General features: G+C 36.7%; 1 protein-coding gene across 1 annotated transcript; it reads left to right on the top strand.

The window, feature by feature from the left end:
• Positions 1-697: 697 nt before the first annotated feature.
• On the top strand, positions 698-15,331 carry LOC127635896 (transmembrane protein 135-like). Its single transcript, XM_052116173.1, has 15 exons — positions 698-853; positions 4,682-4,809; positions 5,318-5,410; positions 6,826-6,859; positions 7,071-7,136; positions 7,344-7,390; positions 8,073-8,114; positions 8,298-8,465; positions 10,856-10,925; positions 11,164-11,331; positions 11,456-11,519; positions 11,612-11,688; positions 12,140-12,238; positions 13,726-13,793; positions 13,875-15,331. Exons 1-15 carry the CDS (start codon positions 713-715, stop codon positions 13,999-14,001), a joined length of 1,392 nt encoding a protein of 463 aa, XP_051972133.1. The 5' UTR covers positions 698-712; the 3' UTR covers positions 14,002-15,331.
• Positions 15,332-17,249: the final 1,918 nt, after the last annotated feature.

The raw sequence follows: 17,249 nt of genomic DNA, 5'->3' as shown, positions 1-17,249 counted from the left end.
TTACTCAAGCCGTCCAACTTTTGTACAACTTTTTCTTCTGCAGAACACAAATGGTTTTTTGAAGAATATCTCGGGTCTGTTAGTCCATACAATAGAGAATAGTGACCAAATTGTTTAAGCCCCAAAACAACACAAAGTCAGCATAAAAGAAATCCATAAGACTGCAGTTATTACATTCCTATATTCTGAAGTGATATGGCAGGTGTGGTTAAGAAACATTAATATTTAAGCCCTTTTTTTTTTTACTATCAATCTCCATTTTCACTCTCACATTCTTTGTGCATATCGCCTCCTACTGGGCAGGAAGGACACGTTATAAATCAAATCCTCCCAATCATTTAAATACCAGTGGTATGTCACGGGCTAAATAGTATCTGTTTTTTTGTGTGTGTTTTTTACAAAGCAGGGGTTGGTTAAGGCCAACATTATGCAGAAACAATTATACAGAATATGTCTGTATAATGTCGTGACGTGTTGGCTAATTGTAGTAGTAGCAATAACTGACGAGTATGGTTATTTGAAGGAAGCCGGTGACCAATTAATATTTCAGTAAGGGAAAATATAGTGATCATACGTAATGAACTCACTTATTTTAAACTTTCGAAAGTAGTGATTTTAATTTTACCATTAGTTTGCATTTACCGGGAGCGCGCGTCTAGTGCGAGCTCGCTGCTCGATCACTGACTGGATGCGCGTAGCGGCGGTGTTAAACATGGCTGCTCTCAGTAAGTCCATACCGCACAGCTGCTACGAGATCGGGCACACATGGGATCCCTCATGTATTTCTTCCACACTGCAGGTGACAGCCGGTGCCCTGGAGGTCTCCTTCAAAATATATGCTCCTCTATATCTGGTGAGTATATAGCGCGGATGTTTATGTTATTTATCTAGCGCGAGAGCGCAGTTTGCCTTGCAGCTACACCACCAGATTCCTGCTGGACGATATAAGGGCCTAAGTACAGAGAAATTTGTATTGAGTACCCCAATATATGGTCTCAACCCGTCATGTTTTACACGTATACGTCTTTAATATTTAAACGGAATGTTAGAGCAACGTTATCTTGCTCTGAAAAGCTCTCGCAGTGATACTGATCAACTGTTAAATACTCTGGCCGCAACTTTGTACCAAAACGTCTGCTCTTTCCCTTTTCTTTCCGCATTAAAACTATTGAAATGTATTGCATTATCATGATGTTGGACCTCCGCGAGTAGAATGAATTGTGACACTTAATTTGATAATAAACGCCTGGTTTACGCAGTTGTTCTCATTGAACCGAAATTGCCCATTTTGAATCACCCTTTGCCTGCAAAACAAAGCTGACAAGAGGATTTTAGTTCGAGGTTAGATGTGTTATTTGACCTAGATGCCCACTGGTTCTCCTTACACTGGTCAAGTCAGTTGCTGTGTTTTGCATTATGTTATTGTTGGCTTTGGATTCTGGTAACTTGGTAACGTGAAAGGGTATAGGTTCTAATCTGGATGGGGTGATTCTTCTTCACCAGTTTTAAAGCAACTGATCATTAAGACAATGGCTCAATAGTGATTACTCAAGGATCAGAACCATCAAACTTAGGGTTTGTAGGCCTGAACTTTAGCCACTAGACCACACCATGTACCCAGTCAACCACAGGTCATTTTAGGAGTGTTGTCTCTGTAATAAATGTATTGCAATTGTCTTTTCATAAAAGTGTCAGATAAAGGACAAATTATTAAATGTATTGGTGCATAATGGCATGACCCAAGACCATCAGTGAAAGTTTTTTTTTTACAGTGTCATTGTATTCCATTGTAAAACTGCAGTTTCATGGTGGTGCAATGCCTGAACTGTAGGGTTGCAGTGTTGGCATTATTGGCATCTACTCCAGTTTTGCAAAAAGTGTGGTTCATGGTCCCTCATTGGAAAGTACACTATATGGTGAAAAGTATATTTAGTGTACCTTGGTGATATTGAGATGTGTTGACAGACCAGTAAGGGTCACCTTGTAACCACAAGACCTACAGAAATGCGTGTGTGTGTGAATAATGCAATACGTTTGCAGCCCAAGAAGATCTCTTAATCGCAATATAATGCCTTTGAATGGCCTATACTATACTTTTCCCTAAATAAAATTCAGTATGAAATGTGAGTAGTTCAGATATAGCAAATGGCCATGAATAACAGTTGCTGTCATGTGTTATTCAGTGTTTAACCCTCTTATTGTCTTAGGGTCATTTTTAAACCAAGACAGGAGAAAAATTACTTTATTAATACCACATAGTTTTTGGAACTGGAACCAAACATGGACTTTTGAAAAAATCATCAAAACAACAAAACAAAAAATAAAGTAAAGAGAAATAACAATAAAAAACATTATTAAAATTGTATGTTCTTTATTAGAATGCTAGGCAACCTGGTTTGAGAAATCCAACATATTTTCATTATAGGAAACAAAGATGTGCAAGGAAAAATTTTCAAATGCACAATGTTGTCAACAGTGTAAATGTAAGATACTAAAATCTAATAAATGCAGATGTATATTAGAATAAGAAAACAGCAAAATACTTAGACAGTGTAGGGATTCATTTTATCTAAACCAAGTCTATCTAGAAAGTTACTTAGAAATTAATATCTATAAATTATCAAGTTGATCTAGAAAGTACTCATTGTATATCTAACAATTTGTATATTCATAAACCCCTGCAGATAGAGACGAGCCCTCTAGTGGTTCACACTGAGCAGCGCAGCAATATGAAAAATGTATCATTACAATTAACAAAGTTTGTCAAAATGATTGCTTGTCAAATGTTGGCTATATATGCAGAACAGAACAAAGCAATAATTATAGATATATCTGAATCATCATGGCAAAAGGAGTGGTGTATGTTTGATTCTCCCATATATAGCCTCTCCATGATTTGAAATGTGACCCATAACTGTCACTTAACTAATGCTTTTTTATGGGTAAAAAGAAATGAGGCAGTTCATCAACATGCACACGCCGAGGCTAGTTATGGTCTTATGCCGGTGTATACCTGCATGATGGACTAAGCAGAGCTCCAATCAGGGCTGGACTGGTAATCTGGCATATCGGGTATTTTCACGGTGGACCGACGCACTTTAGGGCTGATCAGGGGTGGATTGGCCATCGGGAGAACCAAGCAGGCCGGTGTGTCTGCCGCGAAACGGGCCGAATAGGCCGCGATAAGCTAAATGCTGCCACGTTATGCAGAACGGACCACGAAAAGGACAGTGAACTACAACTTTTGTGCCAGTTGCTATGTAAAATCCGTGGCCGATTTCTCTTCCTAGTCCAGCCCTGGCTACGATCACACTGTGTACAGTCGTACTGGGAATATTACCACTGCCACTTATGTTAGTGTCCATGTTGTTAACCTGTTACATTAATTTAAAGCATGACACACACTGATCGGCAGCTAATCACATCGGTAGCATCATTAAGACAAGCACTATTAATTATTTTTCTCTTCATTATTCAGCCTTTGGTGGACTGACAACAAATCTAACTATAGTGTTTGCAATATTTTTTTGCATAATTTCCTTTTCTCAATTAAAAAACAAAGCAAAAACAATTGTGTTAAAACACAAATTTGAATTAAACGGAAAAAACGCCCAGCCCTAATTTTGACCGGTATGGTGAAGAACCAGTTGTGACCTTTCACCTTCATTCTTTCTGGATGTTATGCAGCTTTAAATAGTTTTTGTGTATATATTAATCAAATTTGGCCTAAAATATTTAACATTTTCTCAAATTTAGCCTCTAGACCAAACTGTTCTCTGCTCCACTGGGTACTGCAACTCTTACACAGTTTGCAGACTTTTCTTTCAAATGAGGTTTGTGCACACATACACATGTCCAAACACACACAGAGTTTAAAAAAAAAAAACTATTTTAAGTTTTGAACAGACAGTATGTTAGTAAATAATTGTACTAACACGATTATGTTCCAATGGGGCTAAAAAAAACCCTAATGGTTAAATACCTAGTGCATATATTTTTCTCCTAAAACATTAGATGAACATTAGATGGCAGAAGTACCTGTTATGGCACCTTCCTAAACACTTTTAACACTGTAACAAAGTTTGGCATTTGTAAGGAATTGATTTGTTGCAATGGGCGTGCAAAGTGGGCCCATTTTGACTGCTGGAGGAGTCAATAGACATTCATTATTGAAGTAGGCGTGGATTCAAGTTTTAACCCTATAATTTACTGTTGATTTTCTACAAGCAGAATTAATCAGAAAATGTTGTAATATAGTTGAGATATTATAAAATGCCAAAAGTTATTGAAATAAATGTAAATCGAGATGTTCTTAGCCAATGTTAGCAAAGTTAGCTGTTTTAAAGTTTTTTTTTTTTTTTTTTTTTTTTTTTTAGTTTTATAAAATTATGAAAAAAAATTATGCACTATCATTTTATAATTTGGGACCACAATAAACCCCTTTGTTAAGGGGGTATTTAGCGCTGTTGTACACTAATCAAGAATTTAGAATTGTTAGAATCATTTTGAATTGTTATCATTCACAATGTGGGTCAAAAATAACCCACAGGTGAAAACGAGGGTGCAGTTTCTTAAGACAATTGGAGGATTCATCAAATTTGATCTTTGTATTATGGCTTGCAGGGTTCAGATATTTAAGCAAGGAATTTCTTAAACTTGGAAGTTTCATCTCTTGTTCTAGATTGCAGCCATCTTAAGACGACGGAAAAAGGATTACTACAAGAAAAGGCTGGTTCCTGAGATCCTGCAGTCCACGTCTTTCCTGACTGCAAATGGGGGCCTCTACATTGCATTCTTCTGCATTCTTCGGTAAGCTAACAAAATACTGTTTAAAAGCAGTTCTGAGAACTGTTTGCTCTGTGAGTGCTTTCTACGTGCATTGTCATTCGATCAGGAGTTGTAAAACAACCTTTGAATCCCTGTCCTTATCAATGTGTTTAAAGTCTGAACACAAGAACACTCCCATCCATAAATGATCCTGAAATGAATAGTTCAGCCAAAAATGCAATTTAAAGTCTGTCTTTCTATTTTTGGTGAACTAGTCCTTTGACACATCAGATGCAATATTCACAGAGAGAATGTTTGAATTAATGACCAGTGTTCCGCATGACCGTTCCACTCATTGGAATGTTGTTTACCTTATTGGGTTAATTGAAATCCCTTTTAACTGAAACAAATGTTAACCAGCGATAGCATGCTCGGTTCAATGCACCACAGTTTGTTCGAGCCCTCTGTTGAGTAGTTTATTCATGCAGACATTCTGAATATAAATGTCCAGCTATGCTTCCATTGTTTAGTACTTTAGCTGTTTTTTCAGGAGGTTGCTGGGACGTTTCTACTCCTGGTCCACTGGTTTTGGTGCAGCACTGCCTGCTTCATACATCGCTATACTAATAGAGCGTAAAAGCAGGTTAGCTATGACTATTTCCTTTCATGCTGAAGTTTCATCTTTTCTCTTCTTCCGTCTTTTCCATAGAATGTGAAAGCAAGGTCTACAACAGCTGAGTTCAGGGGCAACTTCAACATACAGAGATATGCTCTGATGGAAAAAAGTAACGACTATACACAGTTACTTTTTAATAATATGCCGCAAAACGTTAAGGCTTAAACAGAGTTCCATTTAGTCATACATAAAAACATAACATTTATAAAAACATAACATTTTTACTTGTTCATTACTGCTTCACTTGTCCTCCTAGCTACTGTGTATATAACTTCACAGCACCCATACAAAACACTTCATGAACACTTCATGAATTTGCATAAAGGAATAGTTAACCCAATCATGCTTTTTTGTAAAAAAAAAACATTTACTCATCCTCATGCCATACCAGATGTGTATAGCTTTCTTTCTTCTGCAGAACGCAAAGATTTTTAGAAGAATATCTCAGCTCTGTAGGTCCACACAATGCAAATTAATGGTGGGCAGAACTTTGAAGTTCAATAAAGCACATAAAGGCTGCATAAAAGTAACCCATAAGACTCCAATTGTGTAATCCTTGTGTCCACATAAATATGTGATGTGTGGGTGAGAAACAAATAAATATTTAAGTCCTTTAAATATAAATCTCCACTTTCATGTTGCTGTTCTTTTGTTTTTGGCGATTAACATTTTTCGTGAATATCGCCACCTACTGGGCAGGGAGGGGAATTTAAAGTAAACAAGGACTTTAAAATGTCCTATTATAGTCTTAAGTCATATAAAAAAAATAGTTAAGTCCTCTTTTTACTATAAATTCTCCTCCCAGCCCTGTATGTGGTGATCTGCGCAAATAATGCAAATCGGCAAAAGAAGAGTAATGTGAAAGTGAAAATGAAGATTGATATTAAAAAAGGACTTAAATATTGATCTGTTTCTCATACACACCTATCATATCGCTTCTGAATATATGCATTAAACCACTTGTTGTATGGGTTACTTCTGTGCAGCATATTTTTTGGAGCATATCAAGTTTTGGTCACCATTCACTTGCATCACCATGCATTTTATGGACTTGCAGTGCTGACATATTCTTGAAAAATCATTATTTGTAATGTGTATCTGCAGAAGTAAGAAAGTCTTAAACATCTGGGATGGCATGAGGGTAAGAATATGATGAGAGAATTGTAATTTTTGTGTGAACTATCCCTTTAACAACAAAGTTTTACTAACAATTTGCAGCCTTAATTTATTAGGCTGTAACATTTTTTATGAAAAGAAATTAGGCACTCATGGCTGTAATAGATTGTGAATGTAATCACAGTATAGCATGGCCTCTTGTGAACGCTACTGCTTAAATATTACATATGTAGTATTTTATATTCTTACTCTTTGCTCTTTTACAGGAGAGGACTTCTAACAATTTATATGGCAAACCTGGTAAGACAATTTAGGATTTTTCTTTTTCAGTTCCGCTGCATTAATTCTTCTTGACTGTTCTTTCATACTTTCTCGACCATTTCCGGGCAGTAGTCCGCATCGCATCTGTTATCTGTCACTTATATTACTTTTTTGGCATGCTCTGGTCAAAACTGTCTGTTTCAAGAAAACCAAGCTGATCTTGATCTTAAGTGCTCTGTGTCATTTCCAGGCAACAGAGACAATTTTTCGGATGGCTGTCTCTAGGGGTCTCGTTAAGCCTATGAAACATGGAGAGGTAGTGTCACTTTTTTTCTGGACCTTCATTGATTTATGCACTAGGATGATTTAGCTATTACTCTTGAGACAATGGAATTTAAGACTATTTCAAAAGTGTTATTGTTGAAATCAGCCAGCCGGTTGAACTGACCCTGACCTGAATATAAAAAGGGATTAAAGTTTTGATTTTTATTATTGTATCTTGCTAATTCTACTTGTTTTTCAGGTTCTTCTCTTCTGCCTGACTGCATCTCTTTATATGTTTTTCTTCAGGTAAGTTTGTCAGTTTATTGCTGTAAGTAAAGAGATCTGTGAAGAAAACCTTTAGCCTATTTTGCTTTGATATATACAAAAGTTTTTCAATCAAAACTAAACTAAATTTGTCATGTGCTGTGCTAAATTACCATTTTTCGGTTTAGGTAATTCAAAATGTAATTAGTGGTGTTTGCTAAGGCAAGCGTTTGATTTAAAAGTGTTTTCCCTTTGGGGGCCTGGGTAGCTCAGCGAGTAAAGACACTGACTACCACCCCTGGAGTCTCAAGTTCGAATCCAGGGCATGCAGAGTGACTCCAGCCAGGTCTCCTTAGCAACTAAATTTGCCTGGTTGCTAGGGAGGGTAGAGTCACCTGGGGTAACCTCCTCATGGTCGCTATAATGTGGTTCGCTCTCAATGGGTCGCATGGTGAGTTGTGCATTGATGCCATTGAGAAGAGCACGAAGCCTCCACATGTGCTATGTCTCCACAGTAACGCGCTCAACAAGCCACATCATAAGTTGTGTGGATTGACTGTCTCAGATGTGGAGGCAACTGAGGTTCGTCCTCCGCCACCCAAATTGAGGCGCTTCACTATGCCACCATGAGGACCTAGAGCGCATTGGGAATTGGGCATTCCCCAAAAAAAGGGTTTTCCCTTTAACAACCATTAACTTTGATTTGTGATTTTTGTTTTTTCAGATGTAAAGATGGACTGAATGGCTTTGCGTTCTCTGCCTTGAAGTAAGTGTTTATTTATAGATTTATATGACATGACGTAAACATTCATGTATTTGCTATTTTGATACTCTTGAGAATTTACAGTTAATCCTAAGGCATCAAAAGAAAACACACTGTTCAGAGTATAACCTCTTATAAAGACTTTAGTTGATTTGTTAAAGAATATTATATGTTTGGCTGTGACAGGTTTATAGTTGGGAAGGAGGAGATCCCGACACACTCTTGCTTGTCCGAGCATACATACGCACAAGGCTCAGAGAGAGCCGCGCTACCGCCGGAGCAAAGACCAGAGCACACACCTGTCTCTAGAGGGAGCTGCATCAGAGCGCTTACATGCAGACTGCTAGACTCTGTGTGAGTGTGACACATCCACTTGGCAAGCATACTTTCCAAACCTGTATTTGAGACTATGGTATTTTTAGTAGAAAATGCATTGGCCTCTTCATTCACTTGCTTATCAGCAGTCGATCAAACTGTTACCACAAGTGTTTGAAACTTTTATTTACATTTAGTCATATAGCAGATGATTTGATATAAAACGACTTACAAATGAGGAATATAACAATCAATTTGTCATACTAATGTCAACACTATCTGAAGTTTTGCACTTCCAAGTTCCCAAAGTGGCTAGAGTACTATAGAAGATAGAGTAGGAGAAAGGGAAAGACAAGGAAAGTTTATTTTTTTTTATTTTTATTATTAAAAATTAAATCATTTTCTTATTTAATTTGTATTAAATTTTAATTGTATTGGGGAGTCACATGACATTAAGCAAGAGTTGGCCACTTAAAGGCAAGCTCCGCTTAAACTTTGCTACAATTATTCTTTTAAGCAATATTATCCACTTACGTTCTCACATGTTGGACGCCTCGCAGGATCAAGATGGCAGAGGTCCAGTTGATAGTGACAGCAGCCAGGTTCATGACATAGATTGGATATCTCAAACATTTATGCAGCACTAATGAAAATCTTGACCGACATGGAGGGCCTTGTGGAAATGCATTGAGCGACCACATCTATGGAGGCAGAACTTTCCACCCTGATCACAAGAATAGACGATGTTGAAAAACGGGTCGAGTTTCTGGAGTCGGCTTAGAGAGCTACAGGCTTACGGCTACCAAGGCTGATATGGAACGGGTTTGGAAAAAACTAGAGGATATGGAAAATCAGAGCAGACTTAATAGTGTTTGTATTGTTGGTATCCTCGAGGGAAAGGAAGGTCAATATATGGTGCAGTTTTTGGAGGGGCTTATTCCAAATTTTATAGACACAGTGGGCCGCCGGCTCAAAGTGAGCGCACCGAGCTCTCGCTCATCTTCTCGGTGTGGGCTACAGACCCTGATATATTCTGGCAAGATTCTTGTGGTCAGAAGACAGAGACTGTCCTACGAGCGGCGAGGCATAAAGGCAAGTTGTGCTGGGAGGACCAAAACATGATGGTTTTTCCGATCTTTGCTAAAGCGACACAAGCGAAAGGGGGTGGATTCAAAGAGTGTAAAAAATTACTGCACCAACTGAAGGTAAGCTTTGCATTGCTTTTTCCTGCTAAGGTGCAGATGATCAGTACTCGGGGGAGAGGGATTGTAGAGTATTAGTGCTGGGAGTGTCCGGTAGATCTGTGACACTCATCAGCAAGGCATTTCCATCTGCAGAACTGCTTCTCACTGGATGTTTTTTTGTTTTTGGCACCATTCAGAGTAAATTCAAGAGACTGTTGTGCTTGAAAATCCAAGGAGATCAGCAGTTGCAGAAATGCTCAAACCAGTCCATCTGGCACCAACAATCATGCCACGGTCCAAATAATTGAGATCCAATTTTTTCCCCATTGTAATGGTTGATGTGAACATTAACTGAAGCTCCTGACCTGTATCTTATTGACTGATTAGATAATCAAATGGATGATTGTTGGTGCCAGACGGGCTGGATTGAGTATTTCTGTAACTGCTGATCTTCTGGGATTTTCACACACAACAGTCTCTAGAATTTACTCAGAATTGTGCCAAAAGCAAAATAAAAATTCAGTGAGGGGCAATTCTGCAGATGGAAATGCCTCATTGATGAGAGAGGTCAACTGAGAATGGCCAGACTGGTTTGAACTGCCAAAGTCTATGGTAACTTAGATAACCGCTCTGTAAGTTGGAAGTTTCTCAGGTCTCACCTTCTCTTTAATATTTACATTTACATTGATTCAATGTTATTGTTTACTTGGACCTATTTTATTGAAGTGTGTGTGTGAGCGTGTATTTATCACTTTGTGGGGACCAAATGTCCCCATAAGGATAGTAAAACCCCAAATTTCTGACCTTGTGGGGACATTTTGTCGGTCCCCATGAGGAAAACAGCTTATAAATCATACTAAATTATGTTTTTTGAAAATGTAAAAATGCAGAAAGTTTTCTGTGAGGGTTAGGTTTAGGGGATAGAATATAAAGTTTGTACAGTATAAAAACCATTATGTCTATGGAAAGTCCCCATAAAACATGGAAACACTACGTATGTGTGTGTGTGTGTGTAATAGATGGTTTTATTTTAAGAGCTCACGTGACTTACATCAGCAAGGGTCAGACTATTGTTTAATTCATTTCAGACCTTCCTAATCAAGTTACCGGCCAACTAGTGAGTAACTCCTTTTTATTTTTAGAGCTTGAAGAGTTTACATTTTCAACTCTGCTCCATTGTCCTGTGTATGTCCACTTGCTTCGTAACCAATGGTGTGCATTAATTGTGTGTCTTGTCCCCTTCAGGTGCAAACATGGACCGAGACATAGATGTTGCAAACACTATCAAGATAACTGCATCTCCTACTGTGTTAAAGTAAGATTCTAAGACTTCATATCCTGCTGTCATTCAAACTATTTGTCTGTTTGTTCTGAGTGCTTGTGTTTTGAAAGGGAGAGAGACCGAGAATGTGAGAGTCTTTCACCCAGAGGAAGGCTTCATATTTATACTATGTCGATAACAGTGCCCTTTGCTCACTAACTGACGTCTGGTTGCAAGCCGAAGAGTAGCTTCTTAAACACTTCAAGGTTTTTGTTGCCTTATATTTTTAAAGGGTTTCATCCGGATGTTCAGTGTGGGCTATCTGATTCAGTGCTGTTTGAAGGTGCCATCAGCATTCAGACAGGTCTTCACCAAACCCTCTCGTCTGCTCTCGCTGCTCTACAACAAAGAGAACTTCCAGCTAGGAGCTTTCCTGGGATCTTTTGTCAGTATATATAAGGTACTTTGGCTCCTCTACTGTGTTTCCTATGAGACAGTGATTTGTCTTTTGAACTTTTAGTGGGTTTTGTTTGTATTCCCCTTTGTCAGTGAAAACTCCATCTCTCTCTTCCATTTTTCAAAAGGGCACAAGCTGTTTACTGAGATGGATGCGTAACCTGGATGATGAGCTTCACGCTCTTATAGCAGGTAAATTGGATGTTGAACCCATTGGCTACCAATCCGACTGCAACCGATTGACTTTGCACAGTCTTTTGAAGTTCTTGGCTCTATCTTTTCAGGTTTTCTTGCCGGCATCTCAATGTTCTTCTACAAGAGCACCTCCATCTCCATGTACCTCTTCTCCAAACTAGTGGAGGTAATTATTAACTTACATTTTTGGGTGTACTCCGATTAGCAGGTTGTGCTTCACATAAAATTTTCTGCTACTTTTATTCTTGGAGAACAACGCTGCCCCTACAAAGCCAAAATGCTGTAACTACGGCAGCATTCAAAGTAAAAATAAATGATTTTAAAGTTTTTGTTTATATTGTCCAGTAATTTACAAATTAAACAGTTGCGTGAAGCCCATCTGTCATAGGACAGATCATAGAGACCCAATTAGAGGTCCAATTTAGTTTATAACTCAGTGAGAATTTGACAAAATGTGTAGTTTCTGTGTTTCCCCTTTTGAAGGGCAGCATGAAATTGTACATTTTGCATATAGTTGATGGCGTTTGTCAGTTATGTTTAGTATTTTATACTATACTTTTAGAAGAGTTATATCTGTATAGATATGTATGCTGTAGTAGTAATTTCTGTTTTTATAGACACTGTATTTAAAAGGGATCGAGGCAGGCAGGTTTCCGTACTTCCCTGAGGCTGACACAATAGTCTATGCCATCTCCACCGCTGTCTGTTTCCAAGCGGTAAGTAAAAAAAATGAGAACCTTTTGGATACCCAAGGACAGTTTATATCATGAGAAAATTAAATCGTCATTAAAATGCAGTTGTTGTTAGAAGCCAATTTAGCTTGTTGCTTACTGATGCTTTAGTCATTTATTGAATGAGAGTCTGCACTTGAATAAGCCACAGTAGATAATTGTGGCATTATCTGATCATAAATTATGGAACTGAAATGAACGATCTATTATTGCTATTTGGGTTGTCTTGAGTGAAGCGGGACAAAAAATCAGATGTGTGTCAAAATGTCAGATCTGTGGATTAGGCTTTTGTATATTAAGTCAATAATTTTAATCATATTAAAATGTATTAGAAAATTATTTTAAGAAAAAGAAACACTGTGCTCTTAAATTATTTCTTTATTTCTGACTGTTTACTTGAAAATGTACTTTTAAAAACTGGGAAGCTGAAAGTCAGAAATACTTGAATGTTACATGCCATTATTTTCATTTTATTAATTGAATTGATCTTAAATTTATATATTTTCAACATTATTTAAAATGTATATAATTTAACATTTTAAGATAATTTTTTATAAAATTGTATCTTTTTTTCTTACATCTATATTTTTGTATCTACTAATGTCTTTTCTACCTCTGTAAAACAACTGAGTTTTTATTATTTATTCATTATTATTATTATTATTATTATTATTTATTTGTTAGCATTTTATTAATGTTTATTATTTTATTTTTTTATAATAATATATTATTATTTTTATAATATATTTTGTTAATATAAATATTTAACTTTTTAAGTAAAAGATTTAGTTCAGTATCATATTAGTTTTGGTGTGGTATCAAAATTGGTGTCGAGAATCATGAATCTCTTATTGGGATCGACTACTGAGTTTGTGTGACAGTCCTAATTACCAGGGATTGTTATCTGTTGAAGATTATTAAGATGAAGTTTGTGACTTCTGCACAAGTTGCAGAAGGAAACATTGTTTTCAAACAGCTTTCTGAAAACACCCTGCATCTGCCATTGGTTGAGAAAATAGTTGATCCCACCCAATATTCACACCATTGGTTGAGCTGATGTTGGTGTATCTGGCTGGTTGGCAGGGGTAGACTGGCCATCGGGAGAACTGAGCGGGCCATGTATCGGCTGCAAAACCGGCCAATGTGTCTTCCGCGAAACGGGCCAAATGGGCCGCGATAAGTTAAAATGAGCTGCTGCGTTATGCAGAATGGACCACAAAACATCGCCGCAATATGCAGAAAAGGAAAGCGAACGTCCAACCGCTCAACTTTTTGAGTGCTCAAAAAAAAAACAGCAATATTAAAGGAGTCACAGTGTTAACCCTTTTCAGGGAATCATCCTAAAAATTGTTTACTTCTAGTTGTCACTGCATGTAAAGTAGTGATAGAAGAAAATATTGTAACGTGAAATAATTTTTCTTTAACATGCTGTGGGCTGATCTGAGCTATGTTGTATTATGTGCTTCTCATAGGCTGTTATGGAGGTGCAAACTCTGAGACCCTCATACTGGAAGTTTCTACTGCGGTTGACGAAGGGCAGGTGTGTATTAGTTGAAAAGTTTTACTGATTATATGTATTTGAACTGCTGGTACATTGTGAATGATTGATCTTGTTCTTCAGGTTTGCTCTGATGAACAGAAAGGTGCTTGATACATTTGGAACCGAGGCTTCCAGAAGCTTTGGTAACTTCACACCAAAATTGGACCCTAGATATGTGCTGTGTCCCATGGATGTGCAGCTGGGCTGACGGACCCTGGGTTGCCAGTGAGGTGTCTTCCCATAAACCAAGAATGACATGGAAATTTCTCTCGTGATATTGCACACACTTGCTCTCTATTATATTCCCTTGCCCTGGAACTCTGTGATTAAATGAGAGATTAATGTTTGAAGGCAGTTATAAGTTTACTTTAATGATGTGGATATTAAACATTTTGTAATGTAATCACTGCAGGCAAGATGTGTGCACAATATCAGCACTGGTTCAATTGAAGATAATTTGAAGTTGATAGGAAAAAAGTTGCTTGTTATTTAATATATTTTCAAGGGCACAATTGTGACAGAGAATGTGTTCACACAAACTCAGAAATTCCTGTATGGTCTCTGCACAGGATCTGACCTGCAATCTTTGTGTTTCATAGTGTATAGTGCATTAACCATTTTGTTTGACTGTTTTTTTAATCAGCTGTATTGAAATGTTCACAATGCTGTTTACAACACCGCTTGAGTACCTCAGAAGGTTAAACTGGGATGCTTGATTATCATTCGGTCATTTTCATTTCAAATTATTTCGTTTGGTTACCAAAATAGAGCAAATCTGTAATGAAATTTCTGTATCTGCCATAGTCACGGTATTTGGGTTTAGCCATCAAAAAAAAAAAGCGTCTTACTGACATCAGGGTTGTATTAGAGCTCTTCTTTATACTCTGTGTTCTTTGTCCTTACAGATAGAAATATATTGAGACATTCTCTACATCAGAAGTAGAGGTGTGAACGTTATTTGGATAAAACATATTGCCTACCCCTTTTTTTTTGGTAGTTTTTTAACACTCATTTTAATGTATTTTAGCCTTTATTTGTAGTAGCAGAACTTTTTTTTTTTTTAATTAGCAATAACTATATTATCAGAGTATTGCTGTGTATTTGAAACTGTAATTTATGTAAAAGTGAGAAAAGCCTTATGTCTTCGATGTTTGTATAAAGGCTGACATTTTTTTTTTTTTTTTTAACTAAATTTAGAAGTATGTTGTTGGGTATATTTTGTTAAACCATTCCACTTCTGTGAAAAGTTACAGTTAGTCAGATATGGCATCAATTTAGGGCCAAAAGATTATTTAAACATCACATTTTTATATCGTCATAAACATTTGTTTTCAAATCTTTTGAAAACAAAAGTTTATATTGATGTTAAAATTATAATGATAAATTGGAATACATTTCTGAAATGACTGTGATCTCATGAGACTTTGTATGAATTCTTACATAAACTTTGGTTTTAGCAAACATACATTCTCTTACGTAGACAACGAATTGTACAATACTGACATATTGACACCATCTAAATGTCATCATTTTACATATCAACACCTATAAAAACATAAAAATGTTTTCATGTACTGTTTGAATTGATTAATTCATAGAATTAATCAGTTAATTGCATTTAATTTATGATCAGTGAGATTAGTTAAATGCCATCACATTTATTTAATGCGGTTGACGTTATAATATTACATTTTAATGGTTTCATTCATGATATTTAAGGACACAGTTGGTGTTCAGGTTAATACAACTAATGTATCGCAACAGAGCATGCATGCATTAAAATTACTACAGAATACATTAACAAAAGTTTCTTCATACATGACAAAGGACGTCTTCTCTGATAATCATTTTTCAAATTATTATTCTTAAATTAACCTTACAGGCAGCACCAAACTACAGCAGTCCTGACGGATCTCCACTAATAAACTTTTCATATATTGATGACACCTTATACTTCCATTTGCCATTAACAAACATATACTGTACGTATGACTAATTATTAACAGATTAGTAGCTAGTTCATCAACATTTAAATCTTTCAAATCAAACTTCAGGACAACTACATTAATGTATTTTCAGTTTGATCAGTCTATTAAGCATTGTATAATGCGAAATGGGTTATTCATGAAAGTTATACAATGTTAATATATCTTATATGACATAAACTACCAGAAAGAAGCAATTCTGCATCTGTATATGCTGTTTTATTATAATTGTTATTATTCTATGTAAATGAGGCAGACCAGTGGTTCCCAACCTTTTTTGTTGATGTTGATTTTTTTTTTTTTTTACCTTGAAGCCCCTCTATATACTGTCAGTATGTCTACACATACAGCATATGCAAAGGTTATGCAATGTCACACTGGCTGAAGAGTGCCTCAAAACGAATTATCATGACAATTGAAGATCCAAGAAAAGAAAACCCACAAGTACTCGTCCACGCGACAGCCAGCGCACCTGCGTTAGATGCAGAATACTGTAATGTCATCAATGTAAGGTGCATGTCATCCTCACGCAGTTGAGCAAAGAGGCTGTTATTGGTAGAGTGACATTTCATGATTTTTCTTTATTTTATGTTTGAGATTTGCTCGTCACACTGAATTAGTGTTAGTGAGTTAGCACGCTGACATGTTGTTTACTGTTATCGCGCATATTACGGATTTTTCTCAGAATATCGTGTGTGAGCGCTAGATTAATCTGTCCGTAATTTTGACAAAAAAAAAAAACAAGCAAAAACCTCGTGGAATACAGTGTCTCGTTTCGAAGGCTGCGTGCTAGGTAGGACGCGTCATTTGAAGACTGCAGTATACCGACCGTCCTCCTTTAAACAAGCCTCGTTTAAACGAGACGGCCTCCGGAGGACAAACGGAAACGGAACGTAACACGGTTGCTATGACAACACGCCACAAGCACGAGCGAAGGGAATGCACGAGGTACATTATAGTAGAGTTATAGCCTAATGATGTAAAGAGAAAAGAAAATAGATTTTAAAAATGTACTTTTAGTCTAATACTAAATATATATATATATATATATATATATATATATATATATATATATATATATATATATATATTAATATAATCATACATATTATGTACTCTGCACCCATCTACTGAGGAACTTCAACTTGGGAATTAACATTACTTGCGTTTGAACATCATATTTACGGGACAATTGGCGTCATTTGTTTTTATAGACATTTCCGTTTGTTGTGAGTGACTATGAAGGATAAACCTCATAAATCCTCAGAATTCCCGTGAAAGAAGGGGTGTAGATTTTGGAGGGTTACCTCCCCCTCCATCCCCCCAGAATCTACACTGATGGAAGTAGCTGTAACCAGTGCTGTCCTGTGATTTCACTCTGCATTGGCGCATGTGTTGATAATGAGACAGTGACATCATTTTTCAAAATAAAGGTCCCACTTTTTAAGAATCTGACATCTAATATTCAAAT

The sequence above is a fragment of the Xyrauchen texanus genome, chromosome 43, assembly GCF_025860055.1.
Source record: "Xyrauchen texanus isolate HMW12.3.18 chromosome 43, RBS_HiC_50CHRs, whole genome shotgun sequence".
In the NCBI taxonomy this organism is placed as follows: domain Eukaryota; kingdom Metazoa; phylum Chordata; class Actinopteri; order Cypriniformes; family Catostomidae; genus Xyrauchen; species Xyrauchen texanus.
The sequence above is the reverse complement of the archived record's forward strand: the minus strand, read 5'-3'. Positions and strand labels throughout refer to the sequence as shown.